The sequence below is a fragment of the Crocodylus porosus genome, unplaced genomic scaffold (assembly GCF_001723895.1).
Source record: "Crocodylus porosus isolate Cpor-Errol unplaced genomic scaffold, CroPor_comp1, whole genome shotgun sequence".
In the NCBI taxonomy this organism is placed as follows: domain Eukaryota; kingdom Metazoa; phylum Chordata; order Crocodylia; family Crocodylidae; genus Crocodylus; species Crocodylus porosus.
In genome coordinates, this window is record NW_017728911.1 from 8798203 (window position 1) to 8811776 (window position 13574).

The 13574-nt window shown below is 39.6% G+C and overlaps 1 protein-coding gene across 3 annotated transcripts in view; it reads right to left on the reverse strand.

Annotated features, from left to right (window-relative positions):
• Positions 1 to 13574, reverse strand: part of TLN2 (talin 2) — a 247679-nt gene that overhangs the window by 18274 nt on the left and 215831 nt on the right. For all 3 annotated transcript variants that reach the window (XM_019533415.1, XM_019533414.1, XM_019533416.1), the window contains 2 exons: positions 7645 to 7750; positions 3225 to 3349 (listed from right to left, as the gene is read on the reverse strand). In XM_019533415.1, coding sequence (XP_019388960.1) covers positions 3225 to 3349; positions 7645 to 7750 — 231 coding nt within the window. The remainder of the gene's footprint in view (positions 1 to 3224; positions 3350 to 7644; positions 7751 to 13574) is intronic.

Below are 13574 nucleotides of genomic sequence, written 5' to 3' on the forward strand. Positions count from 1 at the left end.
GTTTGATATATAGTTGGATTAAATAACAACCTAATATATCAAACATATCACACAGAGTCCTGCAGAAAAGGCATCCAGGTTTGATTCATCTTGGGGAAAAAAGAGGACAAAATTGCTGAAGGCTATTGGCAGGGAACTGTTATCAGCTACTAATGACATAACCCCTTGTCCTTGGGTTTGAAGGCAAATGCCTGCCTGGAGGCATCAAAAGTGCACAGACAGTAATACAGTGTACATACACCAATGCTACCTACTAATGTACCTAACCCACAGCATCATTTCCCTACAGTTATTTTTTTTCCAAGTGTTAAACATTTTTTTCATTGATGAAATAAACAATTTTTCTTTTTTAAGAAGTATTTTGGGCAGTTACTTTGTACCAAGTGTTATTTTTATGCAACAAGGACATTGTTATATATTGTAACAGGAAAGGATGGGACCTGATACAAAAGGCAAACCCACCAGTAAGTATACACAGTCAGTATAAATGCATAATTATGCTGCAAAGGAAGCATAACTTGCTTAATGAACAGTTTAGCAGATCAATTTTTCTCCTTAAACATTACAAATAGAATATTAGGAGGGCTTGTGTTACTTGAAGGAGGAAGTAGTGTATCAAGGGATACTTTGGAGAATCTTCCTCAAAATAGTCACAAAAACACGTGCTCAAAAACAGGACAAATACTACTTAAATATCACTTGGGCATTGGGTTAATAATCTGACCATCTAAGAAGCATTTTTATTCATGAAGGGAACAACCTTTAAAAGGTGCCAGGTTCAGTCTGCTCTGTAACTGCATCCCTGTGATTCAACTCAGAAAGAATGAATATTGCACAATAACATGTGAACAGTAGTGTAAAGATCAATGCATTACCAGAGAATGTTCTCTGGAGTATGAATTATTCTCCTAAATTGGAAAGCAACTGCCCTATTCTATTCTTCTCAACATAGGAGAGGGCACATTTCTTTGGGGATATGATGGGGAACACAATAATAAGATATAGAGAACAGAATTAAAAGATTGAATAAAAAAAGGAACCAGAATTGGAAACTCACATATAAATAATAGAAGTCCTTTGGGTTTTACTGTTTCATCTTCATGATTAAGTTCATAAAAACTGGAATGCAGACAGTGTTAGAACTGGGAGGATTAAAACTAGACAAAAACTTCCCCTAAACTCCATCAGAGTGATGGAAGTTATCTAAACTACTGTACTTCAAGGCATAAAGAAAATTATTAACTTAACAGAAATGAAGAAGAAACTTTCCCTGCAGGCAGGATACTTTAATGACATATCCCAGTTTTTCTTGCAGGTAGTGATTACTGTCAGAGGTGCAATGCTGCTAGATGGACCACTGGTCTGATCCACTCCAGATATTTCTAAGTATCTGTATTTGGTACAACTGGCATAAGAAAACTGATGCCCTCAGTCTAAAATCAGGACCATGGGTTTGGGTGTCTTCCACATCCTAACACTGCCCGTAACCAGATTTAAGGGACAGATGCCTTACAGACAAAGAAGCCAAAAAGACTGGAACTTTAGAGATGGAAGTACCTAAAAAATGTTCTCCACTGAAGGTAATATCTGCTGATCTGAATTTAAATATGCCATTGGGATAGCACTGAGAAATTCATACTGACGTTGCCCATGTTTTTGCTGCTTTTTGGATGAACTGTGAATTGAACTATCCACTGTGGTCATTCCAACACCTTTCACCTGTATTACAGGTATTGTGAAAGGGAACAAACTGAATTACAAGGAAAAGACGTTTTATCCCCAGAAGAGTTAAAAACTATGAATATGCTTTGCACAAAATGACAAAGAAACAAAACAATAAAGCACAGGCAGACTGGATACTCAAATTAACATGTTAAATGAGGAGCAGATGTAGCATTTGTATTCATTGTAATATGACAATGACCACTGAAGTGGTTTAGATGTTAGCAGGAGAACTGTTTCAAGGTTACTAGGCAACTCAGAGATGCTATTGTGCAGTGATTGTGTAGAAAATGTGATAAAGGACTCATCCTATCCTCACAATCAGCCTGTATCCTCTGCCCTATAGAATCTCATTACAAAGGACCATCTTCTTTTGTAAAAAAATGAATGTACCAGTTACAAAAAAATGTAGAACAAAGAAAAGCATTGCTTTTCATGTGCTTATTTATTCTTATTACTCAAATAAAAGAGTACCCCAAAAGAAGACAACACCACTGCTCACCTAGTGAGGCAACCCAGGGCATCCATTTAATGTTTAGGTTCCTAAATGGCTGAAAAATACCATGCCACACTGAACACAGCACTCTGATGGTGGACGTTCTTAACAACCCAGTTTTTTTTAAAGACTTCATTTGTTTTATTTAGAACTAAATCTAGGAAGCCACTTAGTACAAGATGCAAAGGAGAGTTGCTTACTGAAGTTAATTATAAAACCACAGCATAATTTTGATCAAAAAAGGTCCAGTTCTAGCTCATACAATGATTTATTCCATCACCTGTCAAGTCTTCTGCTCTGTAAAGTATAACAATACCATGAGGTCCAGTGCCCTGAACTGTGCACACTGCTTCAGGTGACAGTAATAACCATCTATTCCCTCTTTGCCACATATGCAAATGGTTAATTCTCTTTTACTTCATATACTCAGGAGTATATCTGAAATATATGAGACTATTAACATATTCGTGGTGGACCTTGTCAAGTTACAGAAATGGGCATTTAACATTAAATAGAGAGTTTGAAAGGAGGTCTCATTTTGCCACAAGTCAAAAACTATGAGATCAGCTTATAAAAGACAGAACACCAGCCTCTTTCTTCCCTCTACCTTTCCCCAAACTTTCAGCCAGAATCTTCCCACAGAGCAATGCACAAACACTCAAGTATCAGAGAATGTGTCAGAAGCCATTTTGAGGAAAAATCTTTCGTAAACAAATGTAATAAAAAGTTCTATTCCTAGAAATTTCCTTTCCTTTCCTTACATTTTCAAGTCTACTGCTCTCAAACCCACCACTTGAAAGAGCCATCAAGTTTCCTTTAATAATCATCTTAGTGCCTTAAGTCAAACCCAATGTGCTTGTCAGTTTTTTCATCTGACATCTGCTGAGAGTGATGTAAAGACTGACTGTTCATCCCAATATTTTAAACAGCAGTAATAGTGCAATGCCCTAGTTATTTGCATTTCTACTGTGTTTCCTTCAAAAAAATGTGCAAGATTAATACTCACCTTTGGCTTGGCCCTTGGTTTCAGCTGCTCTAACTTCTTTGCTGCAGCCTCAATTGATGCTGCAGCCCCCAGCAGCTCTGTCTCAGCAATGACAGTCGGGTCCTCTGGATCCACCCACTCTGTGCCTGAAATTAATACAGGGGAAGACAATGATTTCAGTGGCAATCTTAGCAGCCTTTTTGAGCTAATTCACTGTAACACTTCAAGACTAAGTGTCACACACACAGTGTGCGCAATATGGAGAGCCCATTTTAATACCATAATGGCATAAATACTATAATTTAAGGTGCTGACTGAAAAACTATGACAGAATGGTAACAACATTGAGCAGCAATATTCTATTATACAAGTGACTTATTAAAAACTTATGAAAGGCAAAAACAGCTCTTAACAGTAGCTTCAAACATCATGCCCAATGGGAGTTGAATTATCCTGGCGACTAACCATGTGTAATCACGGATGTTACTAGAACAGGCTCTAGTGTACTTCCCCCAGTGGGAAGTTCTGCATGACTGGAATGTTAAAATTAGAGGAAATAGCTTGTTTAGGAAAGGTTGAGTGGTGCACTTCTGTCAAAAACGGTATTACTTTTCTGAGTCACTGACCAATCTGAAGAAAATACTTTGCATTCCTGTGAAGCAACGTCCTAACAGATGAAGGACAAAGTGGACTACTATCTGGTATCTGCTATGAACCACCAAACTGCAGTTGAGAGCAAGTCATCCTGCTCCCTGAGCACCTCTCTCTAACGTGTAGGGGAAAAAAATCTGCATTACTAATGTAACCTCATTCTGGGTGACGTGCTGGAAGTCTCATGCTGCCTACACTAACACATCCTCAGTTTTTTCTAAGTGTTAAAGGACAACTTCTTAAATTAGAAAGTACTGCATGCAACTTAAAGGATCAGACTCATTTTGATGGATAATTAGAAACCGATCAAAGAATTGAAAAATAGCATTATGTTATATACAGGGGATGACAACTTAATCATATTTGTTGTGTGAAAACAGAACAAAGGTCAGACCAGTAGTATTGATAAACTCTGGGTCTTAAAATGGCCAGTTCTGAAATAGCCAAAGCTGAAAACAATTAGATTAACTGGATGAGAAAAAGAATATAAACATAAAAATGTTATTGCTAATTGGAAACTTCTTAGAAATATTTATATCAAATGCTTAAAACACCATAATCTGAAATAGAAAAATGCAGAAACCTGACTGAGAGAAAAAAAAAAATCAGAAATAAAAATTTAATTAAGGGAAAAAGTAAAGCTGATAATAATAAACACAAATCAAAGGTGAAGAAGTGTAGAAAATTGCTAAGATAAGCAAAAGGACACAGAAAAATCACTTTCTATTAGAGCTCAGGACAAAAAGGCAGAAGTTTTCAAAAAGTATATTAGAACATGAAGAACCCTAACAATAGTATTGGCTTATTAGTAAGTGGAGATGGTATAAAGCCAACTGAAAAGACAGCAGTTTTCAATACATATTTTAGTTCTGTTTGTGAAAAAAGCAGTTGTGTCACATGATGATGATAAAATACTTCTCATTCTAACTCACAAGGATGTTAAGGAGCAGCTAATAAAGTTAAATCTGCAGGTTTAAATAATTTCCTTCTGAGAGTTTTGGAAGAGTATTCCAGACCACAAATGATGATTTTCAATAAACCTTGGAACACCAGAACACTGGGAGAAAGCCAATGTTGCACCAACATTTAAACTAATAAATTGGACAATGTAAGGATAATAGGCCTTTCAGTGTAACACTGATTGTGAGCAAAATAATAGAACAGCTGATATATGACTCAGTTAATAAAGAATTAAAACGGAGCGAGAAATGAATGTCAGTCAACGTGAATTTACTGAGAATGCATGTTGTCAAACTAACTTTGCAGCTTAGACTTCTGCAAGGCATTGGTCTTGCTGCCATATGACATTTTAAAATAATGCAAAATCAATATGGCACAAAATAAATGAATTATAAATTGGCTGATGTCACAAAATATAGTTGTAAATAGACAACCATCACCGAACATGCTTCTTCTTAGTTATGCCCTCTACAAATTGTTTCTTAACCTTACATTATTTTACATTTTTATTACAACCTGGGGAAAACCACGTAAAATACTAAGAGTACACAGAGAAGACAAAGATTGACGGAGTGATAGATAATGTGGAGGACCGTTCACCTATACAGTGCAATCTAGACTGCACAGCAAGCCGGGTGAAAGCTGATAATTTGGGTCTGAGTATGACCATACTCAGTCATACATGTGGGAACAAAGAATGCTGGCCTTATTTATTGGATGGGGAACTCTCTTGGGAAGCAGCAACCCTGAAAAAGAAATTGAGGTCATAGTGAATAATTAGTTAAACAGAAGTTCCCAGCACAACTGTGTCCAAAAGGCATAAAATAATCCTTGGATATACAAACAAGGAATCTCAAGCAGGAGTGGGGATGGTTTTATTACATTTGCATTCTGCATCAGAAAGACCACTAAGTGCTGTATCCAGTTCTGGTGTCCACAGTTCAAAAAGCCTACTGAAAAATTGTAAAGACTTCAAAGAAGAGTCACAAGAATAATTAAAGGACTAGAAGATGTGGCTCACAGTGATGGAGCTCCTAGGGTTTGTTCAGCTTAAAAAAAGGGAAAGGATAACTATGTCTTCAGAACAGAATCTTAACAGAAAGCTCTCTTCAATGTAGAAATAAGGTGGAAGTTTACAAAAGTAAATATGAGAAACCATTGGAACAACTCCAAAGTTTTGGGAAGATTGTCCATCCCTGGACATTTTCAAGATTGGACCTTTTCCTATGTCTTATAGTGGAAACAGGAGTTTATAAATGGAAGCTCTGTGGCCTGTATAATACAGCAGGTCGGATCAGATTATTATAATGGTCTTTTGCAGCTTTATAATCAGTGAATATCTGTAAAGGATTAAACAAAAATTAGAACAATTAAATGCCACACTTAGGAGAGGGTAACCACATGAGTATAGTTTAGATACTGTTTACTGACAAGAATTGACTACACCTTTGCAACTGAACTGCACTAATGGAATAATCTCTTGGCCATAATATCAGAATATTTCTGTGCCTATTTGTCAGTTATGGAAATGTTTGTTGAACTAGAATTTTCAATATGTTTTGTACCAAAATTTACTTTATCAAGTATAGAGTAATATCTCCCTATCTCAATAAGCAATTTTCCATGGATTTATAATTCTTCCCCCAGAATCTCATTCACCTTATTTACTATGCTCATTTAGTGAGAGTTATGGTCTTAGGAGTGTGTCCACATTGCTGCATGAAAATGTAGACAGTAAAATCAGTTGTAAATTCAATTAAGTGAAAAACATTTTAAATGCTGTTATTCTTCCATGACATATAACTGCAATACAAGAAGCCAGTCTAAACAATTAAATATGCTTTATATACAATGTCTTCACACACACACACACAGAGATCACATCTTTCAAAAACACCCATTGCATTTTTGCTGCAATTTCTCTCTCTCATTCAAACCTTAATTTCTTTTTATTTCTTTGATTCACCACTGACATATCAGTCTTAATACAGTCAGGGGTTGCTGAAGGGTCCCTGTGTAAGGGTTGTGCATGCTCTGGACACAGTGTTAGCATTAACATGGGAGAGTGGATGTGAACTCTAACAAGAAGGACCAATCGTCATCCTACTGATAAATTGTTGGGACTTGAATTATACTTTGCTTTCTGCTTTTGTGCCTTCTGAATAGTTCACACATAACTTGTGACTGATTTCATGAAAGGGAAAGCTTCTAGGGAGCCATAGAAAAGATATTAGAGAAATATCGTGACAGATTTTTGCAGACCACATACTGTAGCTGCATGGATTTGAAAGGTTTCTTTGCCTCTAAAAGGGAACCATTATCAGAAGGGGAGCATCAGCAGGTTATGCACAGCGGAACTGTTCTGGGAGTGCTGTACCTTTGTTAATTCCTAGCTTCCTATGCTTCATTACAGGAATAGTCTCTCACTAAAACATTTCATGGTGCCCTCTGGATAAAATCTTTACCAAGATGTCTATCAGCTCTGAGAAAACACAGCTTTTTGAGGGGACAAATACAGACTCTGGCAGTCTTGTCCCATCATTGGATCTGACTGCAGTTCCCTGAGGTCCAAGAGTGCTAGGTTTCAGGTTATGTTAAAGAATTATTATGCAGGGTTATTTGCTGGTGATGATAATACTTGTGATCATTATACAATCCAGTGCTGAAGAACAGAAGCTCAATGGAAAATGGTTTGAACTTAAGCTCCATCAGGACATTTAAGGCTTGGCAAAGGGCAAGATTTTTAAATACTAAAACCAAATTATGAAAAAATGTAGGTAATATTTATGTCTCTTGATGCCTCTGGAATGCACAGGTTGTCAAAACTCACCTTTCATTGCTTCTGCTGATTGGATAAGCTCTGTAACAGCAGCAGCAACCCGTTTTGAGAAGGCAGCCAACTGATGCTTCAGATCTGGGGTTGGTTTCTGAAGAATCTATAAGATACAAATTAATTATAAATTACAGGATTCAATTCTGCAGAGAATCCAAGCTCAGGTTCTGTACAAGTGCTGCATGTGCACATATGTGAAAGTCTAATGTAAAGCTAAGGAAAAGAGTCTACAGAAAAACCCAACTTTTAAAATAAAAGTCCAGTCTAAATGGCTGTTAGATTGTATAAGCCTACACCAGAAAAATAATACTGCCTGATATTATGAAGTTATGTATGGAGGTTCTCAAACCTGACACACGTGCAACTGCTTCATTATTATTAATAAAGAACGATTTCCCTAATTAAAGGGTAAATAAGGTAAAGACATCCTTCCATATTTTCATTTTGGAAACATGTATAGCAAGAATGGAAAAATAATGTTTTCAACTACCACTATTGTCATTGTTCTTCCAATTATCATTGTTACGAAGATTCACCACCATTCAATCTCTCTCTTCTTCTTTTGGTCTGCTGAATAATATTTTAACACTACACTACCCATTACTTCAGCAGTGCAGCAGGCAGATACACTGGGAGATAAAAAAGAACAGCAAAACAAAAATCACATCAGAAAGCAAGGTTTGGGAAAATGACATTAATTTTTACTAGAATGGCTAGCAGAGGTTATAAGCAGGCAAAAAAAATTAAGTACTCCAGTATCCAGAGTACTGCTTTCAGTTTTGGGCCCTGGACTTCAATGAAGTTGTGGACAAATTAGAAAGAGTCCATTATAGAGCAACAAAAATGGTTATAAGCCTGGAAAAAAAACCTGTAAGGGAAGGCTAAAAGATCTAAGATTGTTTAGTCTGTAGGGCTAGGAACACAAGTTACATATAAACCAATTTAAGTGATCAGAAACTGGTTTAAACCTGTAACTAAACCTAAGTTTAGGGCACATAAACTAGTTGCAAAATGGCCAAAACTGGTTTAAGATAAACCTGGTTGGATGCAGAATAAGACTTAACTGATTTGGGTCAAACTGATTTATGGAACTTCTGACCCAGACCCCTTCCTTGTTCGAGTTAAATCAGAGTCCCCCAGCATCCCAATATGCTTTTCAGCCCTGGGCTCGGCTGTGGGCTCCAGAGAACAGGGCTGGCTCCACCCCTCCCCTCCCCTCCTTAGTCAGAGCTCTGGCTGGCTGAGAAGGAGGTGGAGACTGTAGCTGGTATCTTCCTGGCAAGGGCACAGCAGCATCTGTCTGACTCCCTCCCCCCACCCTCGCCCCCCAATGCCACTCACTGCTCAAGCAGGGATCCCCGCCCCACCCTCTCCCCTCTCCCACAGCAAAGACCCCAGCAGCATGGCGCCCAGCCGACACCTGGTCACAGTCACACCATCCCCATGCTAGCTAATGCTGAGAGGTGTCTCTGTGTGTCTTCAATTTTACTGGAATAAAGGCAGACAGAACAGTGTCTGCATAAGGCTTTTTGGAATAAATCAGCAGGTCAGCTGGTAATGTCCCTCCATTCTTCCTTGCAAATGCCTTGCAAAAAGCCATTCAAGAAGAGTTTGAACTAATGAGAGAGGGGCTTTTGTTTCCTTGATGGGTTGATAAAGCTTGGTATTCTTATAAACTCCCTGCTGGCTTGATTCAAAGCCTGCAATCTATCAGTGCTCAACAGGGGACAGAGAGAAGTGCGAGAAATGACCTGGTTTGCAGCGTGTGGGACCTGTGAGTACTGTCAGTTTGCTGCAGACAGTATGAAGAAGCAGGAAGATGGAGATCAAAAACCTTAGTGCCATCAACAGATGCATGAAGTTCAAACAAACAGGCCTCCCTGTCCCCTCCCCCCCTTGCCTCAGAGTGCTAGCTGGGGGCTAAAAACACTCTCTGCCCCTTGAAGGGCAAGCAGGGGAAAAGCCTGGTGAGGGCTGCTTCTCCTACTCCCTTCAGACGCACCCTGGCTGTGGATGGTAGAGGCCAGGGTTGGGGCTTAAACCTCTCTCTAAGGGGCCTGGCCATGCCCCCTTCAGCTCAGCATCCTGGAAGGGAAGGGAGGACTCACTCTAGCACCCCATCCCCCTGCCTCTGGCCTGAGCCATTGCAGGCATGTGCCTGAATGAACTTCCTGACTCAAATGTGAACATCTGTCCACTTGGAAATCAGTTCAATCTCTGCAGGTCAGACTAACCTGCAATGACTGAATCAATTCAGACTTGTTTTTTTTTAAATGTTTGTCCCTAGCCTAGAAGACTGGGGGTGGGGGTATATTTTTATAACAGTCTTCAAATACCTGAAGGGTTGTTATATGGAGGATGGAGACAGACTATAGAACTAGGTGCAGATCTCAAATTGCAGCCGGGGAAATAAAGTTGAATATTATGGAACTTCCTCACTATGTAGGTGGTTAAGCACTGAAACAGGATATATAGAGAGGTTGTGGGATTCCCACTCTTGGGCATTTTTAAGAGCAGGTAAGACAGACACGTGACCAGGATGGTTTAGTCAGGGATGATCTTGCATTCAAAGCAGGAGAGAGGACCAGATGACCTCTAGAGCTAAGTACAGGTATTCAAAAAGCTCAAGGAGAAATCTAAATTATGTGGTTTACTTTAAGTGGCATAGTTCAGATCAGTAGTGAACAAAACACACATTCAGCCTTGGTGGATAGGAGGGGGAGGGCCAATCTTAGACCACATTCTGCCATTTTAAAATCAGTCTATGCATGCCAAACTTCTGTTCTGTTACAGGCACAGACTGGTTTTGGACGTTGAACCTCTGTTCTGTTAGAGATATAGACTGGTTTCTAAGCACTTACACTGGTAAAAGTATGTTGTTTGTACCTGGCTTAAAAGTCCCTTCCAACCCTACTATTCTGTAAGTTATTTGGAAAAAATAATTCAGTACTAGGAACACAAGAATGGTGGAATGAATTTGCAGGAAAAAGCAAGTGAACTTTTTGGGACTGAGGAAAACTGCTATGGTAACTTTTACTCGTAAGTCCTCTTTTGGAATCCATCCTGACTTAACAGGAGATAAGACTGTAAGTTTTACTGGTGGAAGTGAGGCCTCTAGTGTCACACTTATGGCATGCTAGGCTCTGACTAATGAATTATCCATGTCCTGAGCATGATCTAGTGATCTTCTCACTTCACACTGGAAAAGGATACAAGTGGTACCTAAAGGTCTTCTCTTGTCTCAAATTATATCATTGTTTCAGAGCAAATCTTAACTGTGTAAGAAAATGTGCTTTCCAAAGCAAAGCAGAAGTAATTGTTCACATAGAGATAGTGCTGCATCTGAAACACTGAAACTCACAGTGTGCATTTCAGTTCTTCATCAAAAGATAGCATTGTAATTTCAAAGTCAGTCCAGTCAGTCTTCCAAAAGCTTGTAAGTTACTTGAGGCAATGATCATATCTTCTGCTTGCTCAGTGAAGCATCTACTATACTTTCAGGTGGTACAAAAAAGTGAATGTTTCTGGGAGACTGGAGAAGTCCCTAGAGAGTACAGATTATGAGGGCTTTGAAAAGCAATGGCTCTGATGTGGGGCATCCTTGTATTGACAATGCCCTCATAAAACTCACTAATAAGTATTTAAGGGAAATTTGACAGTGCAATTCTTCTTTGCTTCATTAGCTCACAGGTATGAGAAACTCCCAATATAATCTTGATACCTAGACGTACTCTGCTTTCCTCCTAGCAAATGATTTCTGTAACATTGGCTAGCTATGCAGTAAAAAAAAACCCTGCACACCAAGTGTAGAAATGGAGTGCATTTCTTTACTAATTACTAAGACAGAGACATCCAGGTTGTATTTAACTATCACATGAATTATGGACTTCCAAGGAGCCTAAGGTTGAAGCGTCCTGTTTCCATAGTAAATATAAGAACATGAATCTTCAATAGCTAAGCAAGCTGCTGCAATATTAACAAAATGAATACCTTTTGCAACAATGGTGATTATAACCACAGCTTGTCTATTTGAGACTCCTTCAACACAGCAGATTAGCATTGTATCTTTCAGAGCTAACCTTCCCACACAGCTAAAATTTCCAAAAATACATATGGCGTGATCCTGACTGCAGCAAAGCACTGTTTTCTGCTGCAGAAACAGATTGTGACATCAGTTCTACCCCTGAAGATGGCAACAAGGTGCAATTAAATGAGTGGGTGCAAATATGTTTTCAAGCTACCCTTTTCTAAGTTAATTTAGCACTCACAACAGGTATTAGAAGCTGGAGTCTTGTATTTGCCATAGTAGAGACACAGCACAAAAATAACAGTGGAGGATTCATACATGCCAGTCTGCCTCAAGACACACATGGAGAAGCCACCTGAAGGTGCAAGCAAGTAGTTCAGTCTTTGACCTTCTCAAGAGGTACCGATTAATACTAAGAATAGGGACATGACACATTTACTAGGTAATAAAAGTAGAGTGGGCAAACTGCTTGTCAAGAGTGATGGGGACAGAGCCCCGCCAGCCATTATCCTGCACTGCCACCGCCTCCCAGGAGCAGGGGGGGGGGGGGGGGGGGGGGGGGGGGGGGGGGGGGGGGAGGCGGGGGGGGGGGGGGGGGGGGGGGGAAGCTTGCTCTGCTGTCCCCTCCGTCAGCACCCCATGCTGCTGCTGCCTCCAGTGCCGCTGGCCTTGCCCCCCTCCCCCAGCCCTGCTCCTTTGAGGCAGCAGAACACCGCCATGATGGTAGGGATGGAGCAGGGGGGTAAGGCTAGTGCTGTTGGCTTTGTCCCCCCACCCCCGCTCCATCCCCTGCATCCCTGCCATCATTGCAGTGTTCTGCACTCTGATTGGTTGTTCAACTAACCAATCAGAGTGCTCCAAGAGCATTATGGAAAGACAGACAGACAGATGGACTAAGGTCTTTATTATATAAGAATCATTGTAATCCAAGGTAAAGCAGTAACTTTACTGAAAGGAAAAGTGACTGTGTGGAATGTGTCCTGTCTATTCCCTTAGCCAATTTCCTCCTGTAATAGCCATTTGGCTCTATGAAAACTAGCTATTCAGTACCCAGAGGCCAAGCCAGTGAACTACTGCAGGCAGCAAACTGGGGAGGGCTGGTCACAGGCTACAAGACCTTATTGTACAGTAAAAGCTCACTTTCCAGTAATCATATTGCATATCTGCATTCAAAATTGCGTGTAAATATTCACTGGAAAGTGAGGCGAGACTTCATAATTTTAAGTCAGTTAGCAACTCATTTGACTGCAACATTTAGGATCTTACTGTGGTCCAAAGGATCTTCAAAGCTTCTTGCTTGTACAGAGCAACCAAGTCAGTTCTGTGCTTTTTACATTATGTAGTTCCTTCACAGAGTAAGCTGTTGGGTAGATACAATCCTGTCTATGGCACTGACTAAACCTTGCATCTGCACAGAGGTGGGTAGCTAGAAGGGGTCTGTCTCAAAGTTCACAGACCTATATAAATGACCTTTCCACAGCCATCAAGGATCACAGGACTTTTTAAGCAATTACATCAGAAACCACTGATGGACTAACTGGCAGATTTGTCTGATCCTAATTAATCTCTACACTATTAGATAGCAAATTAATAAAATGATCTTAAAACCAGATTAACAGTGATCTGGAAGTGTGTGGACTCTAGCCAACTCTAAACTTGCCTTTCCACCACCTTTTGAATAATTCTATCCAAAAAAAGCAGATTTGAGGCAGGGTACTAATTAGTAAAGATCTGTCTACATCATGTGAATGTTCAATTAAAGAAGCAAACAAACCCAAACCCTGCAAAATCAGGTGGTCTCCGCCTGCTCTGTGCTACAACTCCAACCCGTTAGAATTTTAGGGGCAGTTTATCCAGGGGAAGAACTTAAGATCTTACATTGACCTCTGCTAGCCATACA